This window comes from Mastigoproctus giganteus, chromosome 12 (genome assembly GCF_048544385.1).
Source record: "Mastigoproctus giganteus isolate SK-2022 chromosome 12, ASM4854438v1, whole genome shotgun sequence".
Lineage (NCBI taxonomy): Eukaryota > Metazoa > Arthropoda > Arachnida > Uropygi > Thelyphonidae > Mastigoproctus > Mastigoproctus giganteus.
In genome coordinates, this window is record NC_143586.1 from 53,405,674 (window position 1) to 53,431,735 (window position 26,062).

The following is a 26,062-nucleotide window of genomic DNA, read 5'->3' on the forward strand; positions in this document are numbered from 1 at the left end:
TTTTAGAGTTTATATAAGTAAAGAAATCCGTGCTGTTTTTCTCAGCATCCTTTGCCAAAGATTTCTCGTAATCTGCCTTTGCCTGCCTAACCTCCTTTCTGACCTGATTACAGACTAGCTTATATCTGCCATAGGCTTCTGAGTCGCTTGATAATTTATATGCATCCCATGCATTTTTCTTCTCTGTTACGAGTCTCATTAGTTCATTTGATAACCATTTAGGCCTAAACTTTGAATAATATTTCTTAATAGGTATGAAACTTTTAGTAGCATCCACGAATGATTAATAGTTAGTAACTACTAAGCATTCGATTATTGAAATCTCTTGATTACTAATTATTTGATTATTTAATCATTCAAATATGCTCATCTTACCCTAGGGGTTCTCATCTGGTGAGTATGGGCTTGGCAAACCCAAGGTGGTCCTGAGATGGATATCATCATTCTTCTCTTTCTTGGTGATTCCTTTCTACTTCTCTGTCTCTCAGGGTAACTCTGGAATTTTTTTTTTTTTTTTTTTTTGGCTGGTGCACCATAAGCCTCAGGTTTCCTTGCACCATATGCCTAATAATAATTGCTCATCTCCCTGTTTACCACAGAATAATTACTTTGCGCTGCTTACAGCGCTCCAAAAACATCGTGGCAAAGTTCTGAGACGATCACTCAAAAAACGTGCATGAACTATCGGCAGGTAATGCGTTGCACGCATAATGGATATGTTATGAAATTACAAATACTATACCTACAAGGTAATTACTAGCAAAGGTAAGTATACTGATTATTATTTTTTTTTAAATGTGAGTTAACGAAATATATGCACAAGTCAGCTTAAGCTGAGTAACAACTATTTAAAAAATATAATTAAACAGCCCTCTGACTGCAGGATTCATGTATGAAGGTATAAATATATTGCTCGCCTCTGGAGAAACGGAAATAAGAAACTGCAGATACAAACAAGGTAGTATTCTTTAATAAAACACAGGTACAAATTGAGTTAGACTAAATTAAATAAAACAGTATTCAAAAGATAGTTCTGGTTGCCGGTCCCAGGTAGCGGCTAAAGAGGTCATAGCCCTTCCATAGTCAAAATAATGTGGGATTAGATTACATGGCATTCACCTTATTACATGACACCTAAGCAATTAATTCTTATATTCGCTAAATGGGAAAGGTATACGTGAGAATTAAAGAACAACGAAAGAACAAATGACTTCCTGTTGGATTACAACTTTAGATTGCTACAAAAGAGATTGCTAGTTGCAAAATCCAGAACTCCAGATATGATCTCTCAGCTGATTAACTCTATAAAATTGAATACTGATTTCCTGGTGAATTATAAAAGTGGTAATTCTGACTATAAATCCTGCATTACTTAAACACAAACAAACTTTAATACCAATTTTAACTCATTATTAAAAGTAATCAAATTAAAAGTACCTAAACAGAGTTTAGAATAAAACTAAAAGTGTTTTAGTTTTATTTAGACATCAGAAGAAAAAACTTCCTTTATGCTTAATAAATAAGAATTAACCTATAATAATTCAAACACTTTATTTTCATTTAATAATTCATGTAAAGTAGGATAAAGGAAATACTCAACAATGAACTAAATCAGGAAGCTTTGAAATAAATTCAGATGAAGACTTGTAAAATAAATGATTTTAGGAAAATCCTCATGTTTGGATTCAATAACTGATAAAGTTATTGAATCCAAACACAAGGAAACATTGTTTCAAAATACTCAAAATATTTAGCCAAAAAATCATTCTCATAGTAATTCCCAAACCAAATTATAGTAAAATGTACAGATGAAAGGTCTTAAATTATATTAAACCAAATTTCGGCATTACAGATTAAACACAAATTACAATCATTAACTTATAAATCATTCAAATATTTTGTGTCATGAATGGAACCTAATGTTACAGCAGATAATATACCAGTTTTTTCAGAAGCTTTTGGGTTTAATTGCAAATCAGACAGATTAAAACTAAGTATCTAATGTGTATTTGTGATATACTTAGGATAATTAGTTTTAATTTGTCTTATTTACATTTTTAATTTTTTTATATTAAAGTCTGATTTTTAATTTGCTGGTATGACCTCTAAACATTCCAGGAGGTATGCTGTACCACGTTGCCAGGACTGTGCCCTATGGATTTATCATAGTCTGTGGTGGAGGATCCAAACACATGATGAGGCATTTGGACATGTAACTCCTTTTTATGTGCAATGAAATCTGGGTTTAAAACATTATCTTAGATTATAATAATTGGCCTAGTGGCACATTAGGCCAATTACTGAATCCAAAAACAGTAACAACTGTTTTCACTACTGTAATTACAGTAGTGAAATTATTGCATATTATTAACAGTAATAAAAAATAAAAGACAATAAAAAAAAATGTGTACTATCCATTGTACGGTAATAATGCATATATCAAACATAATGAAAATAGTAGTAGTATTAGTAATGGCAAATGATCCAAGAAAGCAAGCTTATATAGCATCAGCCAAAAAAAAGGCCAAGAAAACTGCATGATTAAATTAAATCTTCTCTTACAAGGGTTATAATACAATTCAAGTCATTCCGAAAAGAGAAAAAGCAAATTATACCTAAATTAACGAAAAATTATGTAGAATCCTTAACTCAAGCGTATTAAAAAATAATGATGTTAGACCATTTTGAAATTGCAAATTCCAATGGATGACTCAAATCTCAGATAATATCAAGTATAAATTGCTGACTGGGCTAGCCGGGTGGGTAAAGTGCCTGCCTGGCAACCCAAAGGTCGCAGGTTCGAATCCCGCCTTGGATCAGAGTATAAAATGCAAAACCTTGGGAGATGCAATATGGTCACAGAAACCAATGTGCCAACAACTAAAAAAAAAATTATAAATTACAATCAGTCTAAGACTTCTAAATTAGTGAAGTTGTTAGACTATTTGCAAATTACCCCTGGCCTGGTGGCCATGAAGGGCAATATTGATTTGTATTATTATTATTGCAATAAAGATTTCTATATGGATATTTCTTTGAATATCCATTCCCCCCCCCCCTTCACACCAACTTGATACTACACAACATCTTTACTATACAGGGTGTTTCAAAAATGATGATCAATAATTTAAAGGTGAAAAGTACAAACTAAAATAAGCAAAAAAGTACCAGTGAACATGAGGATGCAAATGAACTGTTTTTTAGATAATGCACATTTTCTGTTAAGATCAACCACTGACTATGGGAGCACTAGTTTAGCAAAAAGCTGTGAATCCTTTGCTAAGGGTGGTTTTATTAAACATAAGATAATACATTTTTAATTTTTGGTTTCAACATCACAGGATTTTACAGATGTTACAGGATGTTACAAAAGGTGTTCAAAATGCTTTCCTTGCATCCGTATGCACTTTGTAGTCTTCATTGCATTCAGTTGCGAATCCTCAGGCATTCCTGGTTGATTTCTGTTTTGCTGAAAAGCTTCTTCAACCTGATGCTGCAATTCCTCAACTCCAGATACAAAAATCCATGAGATTTAAGTCTGGTGATCTGGGAGGCCACATTACAGTCCCACCTCTACCTATCCACCGTTGACCATATCTTCTAGTTAGATACCAAGTCACAACTCGAGCAAAATATGCCGGTGTACCATCATGCATAAACCACATGTTCTGGCGTTGCTGAAGTGGAACATTATCATCATCAAGGAGGTCTGGAAGAACATTCTGCAAGAACTGAAGGTACAGCTCTCCTGTTAGCCTGTTTGGCAGAAAGTGTGGTCCAATTAGATGGTCTCCTAGTAGTCTTGCCCAGACATTCAACAAGAAACATTGCTGATGCCTTGACTCGTGAATTGCACTAGGATTTTTGTCGGACCAAACATGACAGTTATGAAAATTAAAAATACCATCATGAGTAAACCCAGCTTTGTCAGTGAACAAAATGTTGTTTAAAAATTGGGGTTTCAGGACACACTTGTTGCATCCACTGGCAGAAGTTCACTCTGGGAGGGAAGTCTGTATTGCTGAGACCTTGTACACCTGGATATGATAGGAGCACAGTAATTGGCAATGTAAAATTTTTCACACACTGCTATGACTCAGTACATGCTCTTGCAGAGCAACCCTCCTTGTCGAAATTCTTGGAATTTGTTCTATTCTTTCTAACACCCTTTCCTCAACATCAGGTGTTATGCTTCTGGGCCTACCTGCTCGTACTCCATGTGCGAAGCGCCCATGTTCTCTAAGGCGTTGATGTACCCTGATGAATGTGAACTCATTGGGCAGCGTTCAGCGGGAAAATGCTTCTTGGTACAAATATGCAGCCTCGAGTGCACTGCCGTTGGCTTTACCATACATTAAGTGCATGTCCGCATACTCTTTGTTGCTGTAACCTCTTTCCATGTTGACTATCCTTTGACAAGTACTAGTATGCCTGCTAAGTCTCAGAGCATTGAGAGAGGGGAAAGGGAATGAGCATGCATATAAACAAACAAGTCAGTGGTGGATTCCAACTCTGTACAGTTCACTTTGTCAGTGGTGGATCCTAACTAGAAATGTGCAATATCTTGAAAATGATTCATTTAAGGACCCATGTTTACTAGGCTTTTTTTGCATATTGAGTCTGTACAGCTCACCTGTAAATTATTGACCATCATTTTTGAAACACTCTGTATAACCCATGATGACAGCTTGTCTAAAATTATAATAGAGCATACTGATCATCAGCGTTGAATCATTTATGTAACGATTGTGCAGGAGTTCCTCACAGCATTTCCCTTTTTGGAAATGCTAAATAGTCCATTTGACAAATCTATTGCTTTATATCTCTAATAAATCATTAGAAGATGATTAATATCCTTCATATTTTAATAGGGCTCATGTTATACCTATACACAGGCTTGATCCAAAACTCTAGTATAAAATCAACAGTTCAGCTAAATTATTAGATATAAGATATCTAATAATTATCTTCCTACTTTCTTCCAGTTATATCTACTTTGTCCAATCAAAACATTGACTATCTTCCTAATAGTGGGTATGTCCTTTTGCTGCTGTTACCACTGTCACACAGTGAGACTTGAACTCTGTAAGGCCTCTGAAAATTCCAAGAGGCATGCTGTACCATGTTGTCAGGGCCATGGCCTGCAGATCTGTCAGTCTGTGGTGGAGGATCCAAATGCCTGATCTATGTGATCACAGAGATGTTTTATGCGATTCATATCTGGTGAATTCAGCAGACAACTTGGAAGTCGCTTTCATGTTTGGCACACACCACTCTCAAACAATACCAAAAATGTGGCAGGATGCATTATCCTGCTGGAAAACAACCTGTGCCATCTGGAAAGACAGTCATCATCACCATGAAGGGGCATACTTGATCAGCCACATTGAATAGATAGTTTTTAGCATTCAGAGTACAGTCTAGTGTTCTGAGGCTTCTAAGATATTCTCAGGAAAACATCCCATACCAAAACCTGCTGTTTCTGTTGGACCAGGACATGGAGCGATTCCTCTCCTAGTTTGTCACCATACCATCCACACAGCATAGCAAGAAATGTGATGCATCAGAAAAGGTAACTTTATTCCACTTGTCAGTGGTCCAATGATGCCATGCAAATGCAAACTTTAGGTCTTGTTTGCATGGGAACCTTGACAAGGCACCTACTCCGGTGGCTGATACAAAACGTTTGTTGAATCTTGAAAATGCTGCTTGTCATCTCCTGATTAAAGTCCATGGTCCATTCCACCCCACCCCCCACCCCCCGGGCGCCTCCGTAGCCAGGTGGGAAGGAGCAGCAGTGCGTAGCACATGCTTCTTGATTAGACCGGGGTTCGAGCCCGTCACCACCAAATATGGAGGATGTGGAAAGGTGAAGGGAATGACCACTGCATATTCCCGGAGCAATATGGCCTTAGTTGCTAATGCTCCTAAAAACCAAATAACAATAACATAACCATTCCACCATTTTCTGTCTGTCGGTTTGCACAAGGCAGGATAGTCTATGTTCACCACAACCATTGATGTGGCTTGGGCACCTGCCATTGGCCTGGTTGTTGCTGCTCTGTTCACTATCCACCCACTCTTGGAACACTTAACTACAGTACTCCATAAACAACACACAAGATTTGCAGTTTCCTTAATATTGCCATCCTCCAATCAGTACCTGACACTCATCCCTTTTTCAAAGCCTGTCAGATCACACTCCTTGCTTATGTTGATCAGGTACTTCATATGGACCACATGCCACAAACCTACAGTGTTACATGTACCGATTCTCATCACGATATGTTTGCCACCAAGGTGGCAAACATATCGTGATGAGAATCGGTAAATGTAACACTGTAGGTTTATGGTGGGGAGGGACAGCTGCCTGCTGAAATGTGGAGGTGGTCATAATCTTTTGAATGGACAGTGTACAGGGGCATATATGTATGCTCTTCACCTGAGATGGTATGCCCCTGTCTGGATATGGTAGGTTAACGTAACAGAAAATATGACAGCTTCCATGGCCCTTACCATGGAAGCTGTCATAATTTCTGTTACGTTAACCCCAGGCCTTGTGGTTGTAAAGGGCCATATTGAAATGTACACAAGGTGTATATTGTTGTTGTGTTGCAATAAAGATTTCCTCTAATTTCCTGTTTAAGACATTCTAGCAATTTGTTGAAGAAAAATATTTATATAATTTTTATGGTATTTAAAAATGTATTATGGTCGTAGTTAATACTTGCAGCATTACTTATGTTTTAAATAACTTATAATTATGTTAAAGTTATATGCCCAAGGAGTTAAATCCAACATTCTCTTCCATAAACTATTATATTTGGCCCTTTTAAGTTTTTTCTTTTTCTTTTTTTTTTTTTTTTTTTTAACCAAAAACCACTTTTTTTCTAATTAACTGGTAACAAATGACATTAAACCCAGAAATGCTTTTAAATTTCTATAGTTTTTTGAAAATTTCTGGAGTGCAATATAAAATGATAGCAAAAAGTATTTACTTTGTCTATACAAATCTAAGATGTTTAATTCTGTTTGCCAAAAAAAGAAGTTATATAATTTTCAATTTTGTCACTTAGGATAAGGGAGCATTTTTTTGCACTCCTCAGACATCAGAGTAATTTTGGAAATGAATTTACTTTACTTTTTTCAGACACATTGCGAAATGTAACCAGTTGTTAAAGCCATTAGCATTAATTAGTTTGTTACTTTTGCCATAACTAGAACCAATTTTTTTTAACAAAAACAAAATACTGTATTTTTGGGAAACCGAATAAAGAAATTATTTTCTATTAATTCCCCTCCCCTCATTGTTTAGGACGAGTTATGGTAATAATCTCTAAACTTTTCCTGCTACTGAGTGCAGCAGGAAAGTTAAATTTTTAATTTGAATCGGCCCAGTTTCGATTAATATTTGAATAAATGCATTTTATTAGCCCCTGAAAGAGGAGTAAAATACTCTTAAGTAGCTTAATCCTAGTTCTAAATAGTTTGTTTTATTGCTTATCTGTTGCTTCATTATTTGACTTTTATTTCTACTCTTTAATTTCCACATGTAATTAACTTTAACCTGGTCTTTTCATGCAGCTGAAAGTTGAACAGGTTGGCATGATGAAGGAATAACTCCTCTGACCATGTGGACGTCTCGGAGTATGAACAGAAAATTTATTTATTTTTTTAAATAATGTAGGTGCATCTTGAGACTGTTGAACCCAAACACTTAGGGTGTTTTGCATTAGTAGCCTTCAACTTTTAAGTGTTTCATCCCTTTAGTTTCTGTTCTCTTTGTGTCTCCTCCTCTGAAGATAGTAAACTGAAAAAGGCAAAGTTTTCATGATATTAAATGAGGACATGTAAGAGTCATAGTATGGATTGTATGAAGTGAGTTGTTAATCATTAGAAGTTGATTCAGTGGGCATCTTGGGTAAATTCAAAAGCTGGCTCAGTTGGTACCTATTGTAGGAAAGTATAAGACGTCAAAGATTACAAAGGAAAGTACTGTTTACGACATGAAATAATTTTCTGCTTTTCTGAACTTCCCCCCACCCCCACTTCCTTTGTGCTAATGATAAGATTTTCAGAGAGATCAGAAAGTGGCCATTTTCAGTACGTCTTTAATTGTTCAGTACAAAAATAGTAACTGAGCAACACATATTTGCATGTGTTGTTCTCTATCAGGTTGCATAATGATCACATTGCAATTTTTCCCATTTATTTATTAGAAAAGGTTTTGATTTTAGTCCTATAAAGGTGGGAGGAATTAATCAGTTTTTCTTCTCTCCCCCCACCTTTCCCCCAAACCATAGCTGAGTTAAAGAGTTAAAATAAATTTTTCTGTTTATGCACATTCTGGGACTAACATACAGTCAGAGGAATTCACAAATTATATAGAATACAGAAATATCACTGCATTCAGTTGCCTGGTTTCTTTTCCTTTGGGATCTTAGGTTTTCATCCTATGAAATGGCCATTTGTTTGTTTGTTATTTGGTTTTTAGGAGTATTAGCAACTAAGGCCATATTGCTCTGGGGATATGCGGTGGTCATTCCTTAACCTTTCCGCATCCTCCGTATTTGGTGGTGATGGGCTTGAACCCCGGTCTAATCAAGAAACGTGTGCTGTGCACTACTGCTCCTTCCCACCTGGCTACGGAGCCGCCACGGCCATTTGACTAGAATTCGTTGTTTAGAGATGATAGACTGACACCTCATAGCCTTGGCTGTTTTGTAACAAAAAACAACAAACAAATAAACATACGTTGATTATTAATGTACTTGTCCAGTTTTTTATTTTATTTATTTTTATTCCTTTGTAGCAGTAACATGGTACAAATGCTATTGGCCCTTCCACATAGGCCATTTTCTCCCTTAATTCACCTGTAGACTCACTGTCAATAAAGTAGATTGAAATTTAAACAAAAAATCACAGAGCAGTGTGTTTAATTTTATTCAATTTTCTTGATAATTATAGTATGAATGTGGCAGTTGAGAATGCATCTTTTGATAATTAAGCTTACACTGTACTGTGTGTTACCTGTTACTCGGTGATGCTTGAATGTAACTTTGCATATGAATGCAGGAGTAATAAATTATGCTTTAGCTTTGATTTTACCTAATTTTTTTCTAAATAATTTAATGACTATAGTATCATAAGCGATAGTTATATCTTTTGTTATTATCTTCTAAAAATAGTTAACTTTTTGTAGGTCATCATGTCATCAGTAGAGAATAGAACAGTGGGAAGTGACATTGAGGGCTCTTCAATAGCTCTATCTCGCATCCCGAAAAAGATGGAAGCTGGATTAATATACTTGGGATGTGTGCCTCCCCTTATGACAGTAAAAAAAATTAGGACAATATTTAGTCATTTTGGAAAAGTTGATAGGATATTTTTACAGCCAGGTGAGATTAGTATTGTGGGTAGAGTTGATATCACAATAAGATTTCGCTGCAATAAGTGCATTTGCATTATTGTACTAAACTTTGCATGACTAATGAATGCTGCTCCTGCTTTTTATGTGTATGTTGTGTTTATATTCTGTTAAATTATAACTGTATTCTCAACCTTTTTGTAATATGCTATTCTCCAACAGGATATCCCTATTCTTAACTAGTTATGCTCCTGTACTCAAAAGAATAATTGTATAATCTCTATTTTCTGAACAGAAGGCCACCATTACTGTCAGTGCTTATGCCTTGGAAATGAAATTCCCCCAAATCTAATCCCAAGGGATATTCAGAGATAGGAATATACTGAAAAAAAAATAGCTTGTTGAGGCTGCCAGGTATCACAAGACAATAGGCTCTATGTTCATAATACTTTTGTGATCCCTACAGTAGTCACTGAACAGAAATGCTCGCTGAGTCAAAAGAAAAGTGTCCCAAGACTCATCAACTATCTCTGTGAGGTATACTCAAAATTTAGTAAATCCTACTTTTAACTGTTGTAATGACTTTTTTTGGGGCAAAAATATATATAGCTTAAATCATAAATTATCTAAATTAGAAGTTCTTGCAGGTGGTAGTGTTGTTGTTGCCCGAGAGTTGTCCCTGCAACTCTCGGGCAACAGACTGCTAGTCTCCAACCAGTGAGTTGCTGACACTGGTTGCAGACTAGCAGTTCCTCTTTGTTCCAGCTATAAATTCTATTCTTTCCAACTGTAGTGTTTAGTATTAGTATTGGCAAAATGATGCAAGGAAATGAGTCTTATACAGCAGCAGCAGAAAAAAACACACACACAGTTTCATTTATCCATTCCTTCCAGTAATTTGTCAAAACTTTTCTTAAATTTATTCAAACTTCCCGCCTGCACAATACTAGGTGGAAGTTTTTCCAACAGTTGATTACCCTTTGGTTGAATGCAAATTTTTGCACATCTATTCTGCAGCCATCCTAGTTTCCAGAGACTGCAGTTTATAGAGCTCCAGTCTTTCTTGGGAAGGATATCTCCCCTCCCACACACACAGCTAGTCTTGTTGCTTGTCTTAACATCCTGTTCACCAGACCTATATCCTTCCTAAAATGAGGATTTTCAAAGTTGTATGCAGTATTCCAGATGTAGCATAAACATTATCTAATACACTGGGATAATTGCCTTTGTTCTCATTGGTAAAGTTCCAGGATATCATTGATAGAATCCTACAAGCAGTTCTAGCAGCTTATTTGCGTTACAGAGAGAATTTTATATCGGATTGTACAGTTACCACTAGATCTATTTCATGCTCCATTACTCTGAATGTGATATCATCCAAATGGTATGTTATTCTGGGATTACTGCTAACCCAAATGCAATATCTTGTGTTTATCACTGTTAAATCATGATCTGGTATACCCTGATTACTGTCATTAACCATTATGCTTACCTTTATATCATCAGTAAACTCAGACATCAAATTTGAAATACTTATATCATTATTATTCATAAATACTAAAAACAGTAAGTGGTCCAACACTTGTCACTGTGGAAAAACCATACCACATTATTTCATGAAGGAGCAGTAGCCATTTATCACTACCCTTTGTCTCCTACCACATAACTATTCCTATATTCATAATAGTAACTTCCCCCAATGCCACATTGTTTCTAATACAACAATCACATGATTACCAAGTTTATCTTGTCAATTGTTTCAGGATTAAATTTAAAGCTACCCTACTTTACTGGCCTGTATTGCCAAAAATAGTTCAGCAAGTCTCGAAAGATCTCCCAACATCCAAACTATGGTGGCACAATGAGCTATCTGGTGATTTTAATATTAAGCAAAAGTTATATAGGGTTGCGGTAAAACATCCAGCCGATAAAAGTACATATAATTATCAGTCAGTAGGGTCTAAATCTGTAACTCTTAAGAATTTCAAAATTAATCAGTTTCTTAAGAGTAACATAAGTAACATTCCCCACTTAAAGAAAATTACTCCTAATCAGAAATACTTGCATAAAACTGTCAAACACTGAACATTGAATTGATTTCATCTATAGATTTGACAAGTGAAATAATCAAAGGTTACCCTAACTCAAAAAAAAAAAAAAAAAAAAAAGACGCTGTTACCAGAACTTCCCTTTAATAGTTTATTTTGATAAAGACATTTAAAAACTGCCATCAACTCTCCCACTTTAGAAAACATCTGGTCCAGATCATGCACCAAATTTTGTTATTAAAATGTCTAGTTTATGCATTTCTTGAATCTCTCGCCAATAGTTTTAATCACTGTCTAAATGAGAAATATTTTAGTATGTCATGGTTGTTGTGTAGAGTTCTTCCTGTTCCTAAAAAACAAACAGTTGAAATGAAGGGTTGATAACCTATTGCCATGTATTCCTCTGTGTGGAAAAAAAAAAAAAAAAAGTCTCAATGATCACAAATCTGCTTGAGATTACATTTCATGCTACTGATACAATAAATTTCACTGCTTAAATGGATGTTATTTATCTTGATCTGACTTCTGCCTTTGATTCTGTCTGCCCAAGTATTCTTCTCAAACTTCTGAGTTTTATAATAATGGTAATATTCTGTATTTTATACAGGAGTCATTATCTAATCATATCCTTATCCATGATTATGATCCCCCCCATTCAAAATGATGTCTCAATAACTGGATTTGTTGACAATAATTTGAAAATCTGGGTTATCGTTGGTTCAAGTAATGAAGCTCCAATTAATAACATCAAAATGAATGAGGGACTTAAATAAGATCTGTACCTTCTTTAAAATGATGCAGTCACACCAAAAAAAGGTGAAAATGGGGGGAAGGATTGTGCACATCTGGCAGATAACTAATGTTTTCCATAAATAAAAAACAAAGTTGGTCACCTATTAGATATTTAAAAAATGCTGTGCTTTTTATATATGGATCACTTTCAGCAGGATTAATGTCTTCTATTTAAAAAAAAATAAAAGACATTAATCCTACTGAAAGTGATCCAAAAATGCATAAACAAGAAGCTAATAGTCACTTTCGTTTTCCAGTGCAGAACAACAGTGCAACTATTTATTGCTTTTATATTATGTATGTAAACAGAAATATGCAAAAACTTTTTATTAATTCTTCTGAAAATGGAGAAAAAATGTTAGTTAAAAATGTATGAAACTATTAAGCACATGAAATATATATACTGATTTTATATATACACAAATCAGTATATATTGGTTTCATATATACTATTTGTGACAAGAACAGTTCCTTACCAATAATTACCTATTTTTCAAAATAATTTAATTTTTGTAATCAAAGTTTATATTTATAGTTTAATTTTTTTCTTGCATTTAATTACAGACAAAAATTCAGCAATTACTAAATAACACCAGTATCATTCTTAGTACAGTATTTGGTTATAATAATATTTTTAAATACTAAAGAAGATACAGATGCTGTATTGCTTATGTTTTATAAGCAGTACAGAAAAAACAAATATTACTAAGAATGGAAGTTTTCAAAAGCTGACATGAAAGTATCTTGTGACATGCTAGCTTTAAACTCAAGGGGCACATAACACTTTCAGATGGCTAAATGGCACAAGTTGCTCATCTAGACTATGATGTGGAAATATGTCTGTTAGTGGTATAGACAAGATTAAAGCTTCATTGGAGTTCCTCAAATGTTACTGGGACTTGCCCATACTATTGGTACCAACCGTGCAGCTTATAAAAATAGGCAAAAGAATAGCATAGCATATAATGAATTGCTCAACAAGCCTAAACAAGTAAAGCCAACTATGAGGGACATCATGGATTGGAAAGTCAAACTTTACACATATAACTTTTTGTAAATATTCAATGATTGATTTTACTGAAGATGACTAATTCAGACCACTGACTGTTTATTTATAGTGTCTCTGAGACTCATTGCTGAGTTTAGCAAATTTGTAGTACTCCTAGTTTGTACAAGAAATTGACTAGTTAATTTCTAGTCATTAACATTATATTAAAGAAAAGAAAGATAAAAACACTGACAAGGACAAAATTGAGTATACTGAGTTATGCAAAGCCATTAGAAAGAGACTCAGAGAGGACATAAGAAGATTTAACACAAGAAAATTAGAACAAGCATTAAGGGAAATAAAGGACTTAAATCAGCAGTCATGAGCAGTAATACAGAAAGACAAATGATACTGAAACTGAAGAATAGAGATGGTGTACTTATAAATAGCAGAGAAGGCATAATTCAAATAGCAGAAGACTACTATAAAGAATTATATAAGGAGTGAGGAAATGATGCAAACAGTGGGGAAGATGGATCACAAATTAGCAACACATACAGCATGCCTAATATCCTTCCTGATGAGGTAGAACATGCATTGAAGAAAATGAAGAATCAGAAAGTCCTGGAGGAAGATAAAATTACTGTAGAGTTGTTAAAATTGGGAGGAAGAGACTTGACACAGAAACTGGCAAGGCTCTTCGCAAAATACAGTAGGAAAGGTGTGATGCCTAAGGAGTGGAATAATGCAGTCATAAGTTTGCTGCATAAGAAAGGAGGTAAGTCAGAAATTGTAAATTATAGACCAATTATCTTATCTCACATCTACAAGTTGTTCACAAGGGTCGTTACTAACAGATTAGAAAGAATACTTGACGAGAATCAACTGAAAGAGCAAGCTGACTTTAGGACAGCATTCTCAACCATAAATCACCTTCGTGTAATATTGCAGCTAATGGAGAAAGAAAATGAATATAAAACACCTTTATGTCTGCCATTTGTGGATTATGAAAAGGCATTTGACTCCATACAGCATAAGGCAATATTTTTGGCACTGGAAAGGCAAGGTTTAGACACCCCATACATTATGATTTTGAAGAAAGTATATGAGAACACTACCTCCTTTATTAGACTAGACAAAGACAGTAGCAAATTTAAAACTGAGAAAGGAGTTCGATGAGGAGACAATATCTCCGAAGTTGTTTACTGCTGCCTTTGAAGAAGCTTTCAGAAGATTGGACTGGTTGCAAAAGAGGAGTCAGTGTGAACAGAGAGTCCTAAACCATTTGCGATTTGCAGATGACATTTTGATTATAAGCCACAATCCCAAAGAATTAGAGGAAAATCTTAATCAGTTATGCAGAGTTAGTAAGGATTTCGGACTAAAGATGAATATGACTAAAACAAAAGTAATGATGAACAAGTATGCCACAGAAACGGATATAATCATTGAAGGAGCAGTAATTGAAAAGGTGGATTCATATACTTATCTGGGACAAGTCATTAGCTGTAATAATGATAAACGGCTGGAAGTTAAGAGAAGAATAAATTTCGGATGGATAGCATTCAGAAAATATAGTCATACTGAGGAGCAGTATCCCAATTTATCTGAAACGTAAAATAATGAACCAATGTATACTCCCCACAAGGACTTATAGAAATGAAACTTGGGCACTCACCAAAAGAGTTACCCTGAGAGAGAGAGAGAAGTAGAAGGGAATCATCAAGAAAGAGAAGAATGATGATATCCAGCTCAGGACCCTGGGTGTGCCAAGCCCATACTCACCAGATGTGAGCCCCTGGGATTATATATTAGATCAGACTGTTAGATAAGAAGAGAAACACATGGATTAGGCAGCAAACACAAATAAAGGACATTCTCATCAAAACTAAAGAACTGAAATGGTCCTGGGCAGGACACATAGCTGGAAGACATGATGACAGATGGACTAAGAAAATAACAGAACGGTACCCAAGAGGAGCTAAGAGAAAACCTGGAAGACAACAGAGATGGACAGATGAAATTTTCATCTGTCCATCTGTTTTGTGCACAAAACAGAAGGAACTGGAAAGTTGCTGGAGAGGCGTTCATCCTGCAGTGGATTGAAAATGACTGATGATGTGATAAAAGAAAAAAAAAAAAAAAAAATTGAGAAATCAGCAGCTTCATAAACATTATATTTTCAAACATTGTCAATTACTGTCTTCTAGGTGCACCAAAAAAAAAAAGTCTTCTGAATAAGCATGCTGTTATTTGTGTGCAGCACTGAATATTTTTGGGGGAAGAGGCAAAAAATGGTAAAATTAAAATTGTGAACTTTATGATTCCATTCTTTATTCTGGCATTCTGTTGTACAATAAGAACAAATAATATCTTTAGTTGCATCGTTTCCAAAAAATTATTTTCCGATTACCTTGCTTCTAAGGAAAATAGATTTCTTGTCCAATGTGAGGGTATCAAAGGGCAAGAAATCAAAACCAAAAATCCTTAGGAAAATTATACATGTGCAGGTGTGTGGCAGATTTTGCAAACAGATTTTGAGGGATTCTTTTATCTTTGCTTCTCCACTTAAAAAGTCAATGATTCAGTCAAAGTTGGAGACTATACTGGATACATACTATACAGTTCACACTATTTGCACTGACATAATTTTGATACATATTTAAATGGTGTGGTGGGTGTAGTTCACCACTGCACTCACTGCTGCATGCGCTGGTGAACTGAGGTTAATTGAGGAGAAATCAACGGTAGGCACAATTGTTACTTGTGGACTGAATATAGTCCTTAATACATTAGAAATACCTGTTGGACCTTTTACTATTAAGAAACATCTGACTGTAGTTATCTCTGTTTCTTAGAAATCAAACTGCTGCTTCTACTAGAAGACCTTCTTCTGCAGGAAGAATTAAGGGCTAGTCTTCAGTATAATGAAGACTAACCCTTAATCTCAAATAACAATACAGTGGTCTCAGGCAGTTTTTAAATTCTGTACAGTGGGATCAGCTGACGATGTTACCAACAGTAAATTCTAAGTGGGAAGCATTCAAGGAATTAATCGTGGAAGCTACTAAAAGTTTCATACCTATTAAGAAATATTGTTCGAGGTTTAGGTCTAAATGGTTATCAAATGAACTAATGAGACTTGTAACAGAGAAGAAAAATGCATGGGATGCATATAAATTATCAAGCGACTCAGAAGCCTATGGCAGATATAAGCTAGTCTGTAATCAGGTCACAAAGGAGGTTAGGCAGGCAAAGGCAGATTACGAGAAATCTTTGGCAAAGGATGCTGAGAAAAACAGCACGGATTTCTTTACTTATATAAACTCTAAAAGGAAGGGGATGAATCTGATTGGTACACTTGATATCAATGGTTCGACTGTTGATGATCCTGCTCAGAGAACAAACAAACTGAATGAGTATTTTGCATCTACATTCACACATGAGGAATTATTAAGGTTTGAAAATGGCAGAAGGTTATCAAATTGTAGCAGGGTGCTTAATGATTTTTTAATAACTGAGAGCAAAGTGGAGGAGAAATTGTTGAAGTTAAACATAAGAAAGGCACATGGGGTGGATGGGATCTATCCAGTTATATTAAAGGAGGTGGCAAAGCAACTAAGCAAACCCTTAGCCATAATTATGAGAGCATCCTTGGACTCAGGGGAGGTCCCCGTGGACTGGAGATGTGCAAATGTATCCCCAATTCACAAAGGGGATCGAAGGGTGACACGAGTAATTACAGACCAGTTAGTTTAACTTCTGTTCCGGGTAAAATACTGGAGTCACTGGTTAAAGATGCATTGCAGGATCATCTAGACAAGACTGCAGCAATAATTCAGACACAGCATGGGTTTGTTAAGGGAAAGTCTTGTCTGACAAATCTGTGGTTATTATGATGTGGTTACAAAGGAACTGGATGCAAAAAATAATTTTCATATCATATATTTGGATTTCAGGAAAGCTTTTAACACTGTTGTGCATGGACGACTTTTGTACAAATTGGAGCAGAATGGTATTAAGGGTAAGTTGCTACAATGGATAAAAGGATGGTTAAGTGGGAGAAGACAGAGGGTGGTAATCAGTGGGTGCTGCTGTTCGTGGACTAATATTATTAGTGGAGTCCCACAGGGTTCAGTGTTGGGTCCACTGTTGTTTTGTATATTTATCAATGATATTGATGAAGGTATATCAGGCTTAATGTCGAAGTTTGCAGATGATACAAAGGTTTGAAGGGTTGTTAACGACAGTAATGGCAGTGTGCTACTGTATTTTGAATTTTGCTGAATTTTGATAGGATCCTTCCACTTGTTCAGGGTACGAACCTAAGGGGGCATAAATTCAAATTAAGAAAAGACAGATGTAGATTATATGTGCGGAAATTTGCCTTTAACCAGCGGGTGGTTAATTGCTGGAACAAACTTCCATCTGTCGTGGAAGTTGATAGGTTAAATAAATTTAAGGAGGAACTGGACAAACATTTAAAGGGAATGGTTGTGTAATTTTTTTTTTTTTTTTTTTGGCTGATGCTGCATAAGCTCATACACTTGCTTTCTTGCATCACATGCCACTACTACTACTAAATTATTACCATAATCTCTTGATTGGTCATGGTGGTCTTTACTCCCAGTCACTGAATCATACTGCTTGATTTCTTTCCTGTGGGACATGCTACTTGGTGTACTAGTAGAAACTGTAGACAACAGCACAATCTTTGGTTTGATTCATGGATGGTAAGCATGTTTGAATGGCAACAGTGTTTGGAAGTACATAAAATTCTACCTTGATGATTGTGCTGGTCATTTTGAACAGCATCTAATATGACAAAATGTATCATGGTTTGTTTCTAGTAAAATTATGCCACTTCTAACAGAAATTACTGCTCTCTATTGTTATACTACTTCTGTTTTAAACTATTAAACAAAATTAGAAATGCTTAAAAGTTCATCTTTTTAGGTGTATTTGTGAATGTGTAAGATGCTTATCTTCACCATGTCCATCTGTCTACACATGTTTTCAAGAAATTTTATATTTGGCCCCTTTAGAAAGACTTGTCAGGCCATCCCAAATTTTAATAAAATGAAACCATTAGAAATTTAATACTGTCATTGAGGAAAAGTCATTGATACTAAAATTTAAGCATACATTCTAAAGTCCCTGAGATGGCTTTAAGATCAGTTTCTATTTAGCAGCCCCCCTCTTCCCTGTTCCGTACCTTATAGAAATCTATATTATGTTCAGACATTACCTCAGAATGATAGATACCAAATTTTCAGTATTTTGTTAGTCCTGGGAAGCTTTTGAGTTAATTTTATTTCACTTATCTCCCCTTCCCCACACACAGATTTGTATGTATATAAATAAGAGTGTTTCAGGCATTATTCAGGAGGGAAAAGTCTCTGACCAACATCAAATTCTGGGTTGTTTATGGGCAAATTCCATATCACACTGCATCACCCTCTCCCCCTCCTCCACACACACACAAGCACCCTGTTAAATTTTCAATAGCAGTTCTGATTCCTTTCAAAATTTCAAATCTTAATATGTCTTAAGTGAGAGTCTTCTGGACCTTTGTACAAAATTTAACATCAGTAGATTAACCCACATTTCTGTTCTTAACACCCCCCCCCCTCCCAAATACTACATAAATCTCACCTCAGGTCTGCTATCAGTTCTTGACTAATAGATGTGTTTTAATCCCTGCAGCACATCATTTGATAATCAAATATTTCTGAAATGTAACACAATGCATACATTACCTAATTTGTTGTTTGTCCACCATCAGTAACTTTAAATTCTCATATCTCTGTAAAGCCTTATTGGGAATGGCATGTGTTCCTGTAACATGACCCAGAATCACCTATTTAAAAACATGAAGTTCAGAAATTGTGCATCACCATAATTTTGTTGATTTTGATTGAGATTTATTTATTGTAAGTCTAATAAGCTGTTTATCTGCCTTATTGCTGTGATAATTTAATTTATTTATTTACAATTTTTCAGAAAAAAGCCATAAAGGCAAGGCTAGTAAGCATTTCACAGAAGGATGGGTTGAATTCCAGAATAAAAAAATTGCAAAGAAAGTAGCTATTATGTTAAATGGGAAAAAAGTAGGGGGTAAAAGACGTGCACCTTACTATGAATCTCTCTGGAGTATTAAATATTTACATAAGTAAGTGAACTTGTTGACTTTTCATGCAAATGAATTTTATAATTTTATTTTTTGTGGCAGTCCTTTTTGTGCCTTTATTATTTGTTTAACCAAGTACCAAGGTTTGTCAACAAAATAGAACAGCAATATTTATGATAATTTGAAAACTACCATAAAAATAATATATAGGTTCTCATGAAACTTTTGCTATCATAGTGAATGGACTATGGGCCAGCATAAAATATAAATATATGTTTTTATTATGTCCAGTTTTTGATTTATCTTTTGATTATTCCTATATCAGGCAAGGACTTTAGCATGGCATTTTATTAACTTACTGGTAATTTAAGTTGCTATATTCACGTATATAATTATTAATTTTGGCACTGTGTGTTTATAAGTGGGCTCACTTTGGGATGCACATTTTGAAATGCTGAAAAAATTCCCCACAACCCATAACCTTGGGTTCTGTTTACTCTCTGGCATGACCACATGTTCAGTGGCATTTGCAGCTAATAATGTTTAACAGGAGTACAATCGTTGACCATATTTAATGGTTACATGATTTTGAACCATAGCCAACCCATGCACATGTCATTTTGCTCTCACATTGATGGTTTAGTTATGTTAGGCCTCTTGTCTAATTCTGAAGAGTAAGAAGTGAATAGCCTAATTTAATTCCCATATGCCATTCTTTGGCCCATTTTGTGGAGGACACATTAAACTTAATTTCAATATGAGGTATCATTACTGCTTTTATGTGATTATTTCTATAAAAAATTGTTCTTAAAGTTAATTAATATATCAACAATACAGCTTGAAATCGTCATATTCTTTCACAGTTCCCTGCACCCCCAAAAAAATGTACAGACCCATTGTTGTGTGCTAGTATATAGACAGCAATAAAAATAGGACATTTCAAACTCCTATGGCTGTGGCTGCTCTACAGAGTATAGATGAAAATTTTATTTTCATTTATACTCTCTAGAGATAATAAAAATAAATAATTATTACAGGGAATAAATTTTTGCAGTAAACTCTTAGACTGTTAGAATTGAGAAAGCAACATACTTATGTATTTTAGTAAAAGATGTCACATAAGTGAATATTTAAATTATATGAAAAAACACTATTCTCGAATGGAATTAACATAATAATTAGTTTATTGATCCTTTTAACATTCAGTATGGTGCACAAAATGTTTACACATAAATGACTCATATATTCATTAATGAGAGTAGCCATGAATTTTTATGCTCAGATCCTTGGAAAATATTCTTATTTTACTGCATGTTCAATATGCCCTCCATTTTGAATGAACAAGTTTTCCTGAAGGTGTATACACGGTGGTTGTAACAACATATCTTCATGAACTTTTCAGAACTCTATCTCAATGCTCATTATTATTATTGAAAAAAGGAATGCTAAAAATACCACAAAATTAATACAGAAAAGTAATGCTATAATTATGGTCATACTTGGCAAGATGCAATTCTGCTACCTAAGTGCCAAGTTACCTTAATATTCAAAATAAAATAAAATCATGAATGGAGAATAAAATAAAATCATGAATCTCCTTGAATGGAGACTTCCCCCTCACACTCACCAAAACTTGGTTGACACTTTCGTAATAAATGAAAGAGACGGAATTCACAAGCACTGCCTCTTCAAGAAGATGATAGCATTTGTGAACTCTAAAAAGGATTGCATTTATTTCCTGCTTAGTTTGAATGCTCATGACATCTTGCTTTCTTCAATATGTTTTACCTTATTCTGTAATTTGTTTTGCTTTAAATGCTTGATTGTAAGCCCTTGTGGGTAGCACAGTTGGTAGGATTGCCCCCTCACACACACTGGGTAGAAATGACCTGAGTTCAAGTTCCGGAGATGATGTAAATTTTTACGGGCCTTTTTCACAACATGGCTGAATTAATCAGTCTAGGGTGAGGGTAGCATGATTTTTTCTCCCAGAAACTGGTTTTTCGTCCAGCAAACAGGAAATGAACCCCAGAACACATGCAGTTTACAGACAATATGGCCTTAGTTGCTAATGCTCCTAAAATCCTGAGTTCAACAACTTGTTTGTAATTTATTTATTATTATTTTTTTAAAATTTATATTCTGTTTATTATGATTTGTTTTTATTGTTAATGTGCATATCGCATCCCATCTGCTATATTTATTTATTTAAGTTATAGAGGACAGTGGCCTTGACATAGGTTATGATTTTGAGTTTTGTGTGTTATTTTCTTTCTGTGATCAGATCATAAAGAGCCATACATTTGATACGTGGCTGGATAGTGGCCAGTGATTGAAATACGATCCTTTTCAGAGTTCAGAAGTACTGATGTCTCCTTGAAGAGGTGAGGCTTGTGAGTCTATCCTTTTCATTTATTATGAAGGTGGCTCTCATGGTCAGGGGGGTTTGAGGGCATTTTTTCTTTGTGGGACTCATGCATTTGCACAGTAAGGGAGAGCACCTTTGTCTTTTTTTATTTTGTTTTGTTTTATTTTAATAATATAAATATTAATTTTATTAATGAATATTAGACTATTTTGGTACTTAAGTGCAGAATTGCACTTTGCCAAGTATATATTAACTGTAGCGTTAATTTTCACATTCATTTTGTGGTATATATAATGTTCCTTTTTCTATAATAGTCCTGGAGACATAACCATGTTAGTCATTATATTAAAGCTAACAATCATGGCTCTCTCAAGTCCGTGAGTATAGCAGGTTAAATGCAGAACAATTTCTATCAAGAAATGTCATTGGTTCAAATCTGAACTCAGGGGTGCTGAAAAATACCTGCATTTGTGATGATCAGTTTAACAGCATGACAATATCTAAGGACTAAAAATGGTGCAAAAAATCCAACTTGACATTAGCTGCATGTGTCATATTGCCATTTTGCATAAACTGGGTGTCCACAAAGGATCAGAGTTGCTATGAGTTGTAGTAGAAAGCCATTGTGAAGTATATGCAGTACTGATATAGGCTAATAGTTTCACTGATGAAAAGTCCGTGACTTTAAATGACTACCCACATGATCACTTTTCTTTCATAGCCACTTTTCTTATGAAACTGGTGGGAAGGTGCTGTTGCCTGTACATTCTGCTTGTTCATCCTGAAGAACAATCAGTTGCAACTGTTTGTGTTGCACTTATTGTTATGCATTGCATCAATCCTTATGCAGAGACACTCACTCTAGTAACCAACAACATGTACAAGTAATTCACCTGTGTTAGTCTCAGATAAGGAATGTCTATTGCAGCTCATTGTGCTGCACTGATAATTTAGCAAGGCAATCACGTCATTACTAGTGCAGTTTCATTCGTGAAAGTCATGCAGTGCAAAGAACTGCATTTATTAAATTGTAATGCACAGAAAAGTTTCTTGTTCTGTGCATTACAATTTAATAAATGCAGTTCCTTGCGCTGCATGATTTCAGGTAGATTATCCATTACTCATCTCGGAACATAAAAATTTCAGATGGCTCAGTAGCAATGTGTAGTTCCTTGTGCTATGGCAGACTCAATATGTAACTCAATGCTGTAAGCAATTAGAATATTCTCTAACTGCTTACAGCAACAATGGCTGCCTAGCTATTGCACAGGGAGCTGCCAGTAATTTGAGCACAGGTTGCAGTCCAAATTCTGTCAACAGTGAATCTCCAGTTGTAGTTAGAAATACTAAGAGTATGACCCAGAAAAGGTTGTTTCAATTGGAAGAGGAGAAAGCTCCTGATAAGGTATACAGAAATGTGGACTTAGATCTAAATGCATATAAATTATATCTAAGAAAAATAAAAGGTTCTCATAGATATGATAGCAAGGATGATGAGGAAAGAATGGAGATTAAAGGGCGAGACATTAACATTGATGTTGAAGTGCATTTTTCTTTCTGTTGTGTCACATGGTATGTCTACCTGGATTACAGCAGCACTTCAGATGAGAAATACAAAGAAGCTACTCTCTACAATATCACATGCTCTTAAACCTGGTGATGAGTTGCTGTATGGTGTCAGCTGAAGCTGTACAAGTCATATCTGGATTATTGTATATTGATCTCCACTTAGTTTTTAGGAGTATATGCAACTGCATTTGTTGGTCCATCCCACATGAGCTGATGGGTATGGGGGTAGCTATTTGAAATGACTCATGACAAGAAAAGAGGCAGTTGTAGGATCAATTGCTGCTTAAATGGCAGAAGCACTGGATGCACTCAGAAAAAGTAACAGCAACTTGGAAATTCTTTTCAGATGTTAGTGAACTTCCATATCTTAGGTGTACATGGTTTCTGTCAAGTTATTATTCCATGTTTTTGTTGATAGGATATGGCTCCTCCTTGATTAAACTAAATGACTTGGGTGTTTCAGATCAGAACTGCTTCTGTGAAGTTAGAAATGTGGGATGCATCATGTGTGATTGCCAATTATGAAGATCTGTGTTGGAAAGCACTCCTAGTCTATTAACATTAATTGAAAAACAAGAGGAACTGCTGGTTAAAACTCAACAGGATTTTCAGGCATTTCAGCGGTTTGCACAAGATATCTTACAGAGAAGAAAGATAATGTTTTCTGCAATATATGAGGAGGTGGTGACACCGCTTACAGCAAGTATAGTGAATTTATGTCTGTTCAGAATGAATTAATCTTCATAAACAGGAATGGGACAAGCATGGGTATGTGATAACCATTCTGCTTATGATGGGCGCCTCCGTAGCCAGGTGGGAAGGAGCAGCAGTGCGTACCACACGCTTCTTGATTAGACCGGGGTTCGAGCCCGTCACCACCAAATACGAAGGATGCGGAAAGGTCAGGGAAGGACCACTGCATATCCCGGAGCAATATGGCCTTAGTTGCTAATGCTCCTAAAAACCAAACAACAACTGCTTATGATGTGGTGCTTGTCCTTCATTTCTGCTGTTAGCAGAGGACCTGTGTCACATTTATATTTAATGGAAATTAATACACTTCTTAACAAAATTGACAGAACACATAGAAAAAATGGTGGAACTCGTGCAGCTTGTGATGAAGAGGTGCAAAATATGGTATAATGGTGTATCATAGAATAACGATGGAATGGGGAGATGTAAGAAACTTCAGACAGGTACAAGGGGTTGTATGAGAATTACCAAAAAGGTCATGTTACAGAAGTCAATACAAAATGCTCAAAAATGTGGTCACATGACATCAGTATGCTCCCCTCCGATGGCTAAACAGGCCTGACAACGGTGTACTATGCTCGATATAAGGGTATCTATAAGATTCTCTGGCAACAAATCCCATTCTTCCACCAGAACAGACTTTAGCTCAACAAGCAGCCAATTCCTTTGCTGCTTGGTGAGCTAAAGTGAGCAGTGCAACGCCCAAGCTCATCCACACGTTTGATCGGATTTAAGTCTAGTGATCGTGTTGGCCATGGCAGACGTTGGATGTCTTCAGTTTCAAGGTATTCCTCTACCACTTGAGCTCTATATGCAGTGGCATTGTGCATGAAAAGAAAATCTAGGCCAACTGCACCCCTAAAAAGAAAATCTAGGCCAACTGCACCTCCTAAAAAGTCACACATAGGATTTGAGAATCTGTTGTCAGTACCTCTGTGTAGTTATGTTACTGCTATCAAAAATGGTGCCTCCGTAGCCAGGTGGGCAGGAGCAGCAGTGCGTAGCACACGCTTCTTGAATAGACCGGGGTCCGAGCCCGTGACCCACCAAATACGAAGGATGCAGAAAGGTCAGGGAATGACCACTGCGTATCCCCGGAGCAATATGGCCTTAGTTGCTAATGCTCCTAAAAACCAAATAACAACAACTGTCTTTCCTCAATTTGAATTTATGCCCCCTGAGGTTCATAATCTGAGCAAGAGGAAGAATCCCATCAGCATTGAGCCTGCTCAACCCATTCAAGGCCTTATACACTTATAAATTATATTAATTGATATAAATCATATCAAACATTTGCCTTTGGCTACATTTCATATAATTTACATTAAAAATGTAAATTATATCAAGTTCACATTAAAAATGTTTTGTTCTGTTATTTTTGTCGAGCAGTGTAATTTCTTCACAGATAATCAGAAAATAATCCCATATAAATAAACACACGCAAGTTTTCCATATAACAGTTAATCTATTTCAGTTCAGTTGTTTATTTCTGTATTGCAGTTCAAAAAATGCTGAGTTCATTTTTAAAAATAAAATAGATAAATGGGCAGGTGTAGTCATTATATCTAGTTATGCATTCAGTAAAATATAAATAAAAAAATGAATGAGAATGCAAGTTTTTTTGCAGTTCTGAGCTAAGATTGCGATGATATTTAATTCTTATCTTTCAGTAATTTACTTTTTGTTTTTCCAAAGATTTAAATGGATTCACCTGAATGAACGACTTGCATATGAAAAAGCTACAAGAGTCCATAGAATGAGGTCAGAAATCGCACAAGCAAAGCGTGAGTCAGCTTTTTACACACATGCTGTGGAAAGAAGCAGAACTCTATCACATAAAGAACAAAGAAAAAGTGCACTTCCTGATTTAAATACAGAAGTTGGTTCAAATAACGAGAAACCGAGAACAACTGCATACAACCAAAGAGCTTTGAACAGAGAACTGTCAAAGAAATGGAGAAAAGGTAGCAACAAAAAGACAGGATTTAATCTTCTTAAAAGTGTGTTTGGTTGTGGAGTGCATGAAAAAGAAAATAAATGTGAATAA

At 35.5% G+C, this 26,062-nt stretch overlaps 1 protein-coding gene across 1 annotated transcript; it reads left to right on the top strand.

The window, feature by feature from the left end:
- Nucleotides 1-662: 662 nt before the first annotated feature.
- On the top strand, nt 663-26,062 carry LOC150077065 (activator of basal transcription 1-like). The gene is made up of 4 exons (XM_090385779.1): nt 663-749; nt 9,203-9,398; nt 19,199-19,367; nt 25,711-26,062. Exons 2-4 carry the CDS (start codon nt 9,209-9,211, stop codon nt 26,060-26,062), a joined length of 711 nt encoding a protein of 236 aa, XP_090241905.1. The 5' UTR covers nt 663-749; nt 9,203-9,208.

Bases quoted from the DNA above. Each gene is read 5' to 3' on its own strand.
- LOC150077065 (XM_090385779.1), top strand. From the start codon at position 9,209: ATGTCATCAGTAGAGAATAGAACAGTGGGAAGTGACATTGAGGGCTCT. The intron at 9,399-19,198 runs GTGAGATTAGTA...ACAATTTTTCAG, and splicing joins TAGGATATTTTTACAGCCAG to AAAAAAGCCATAAAGGCAAG. The intron at 19,368-25,710 runs GTAAGTGAACTT...GTTTTTCCAAAG, and splicing joins AGTATTAAATATTTACATAA to ATTTAAATGGATTCACCTGA.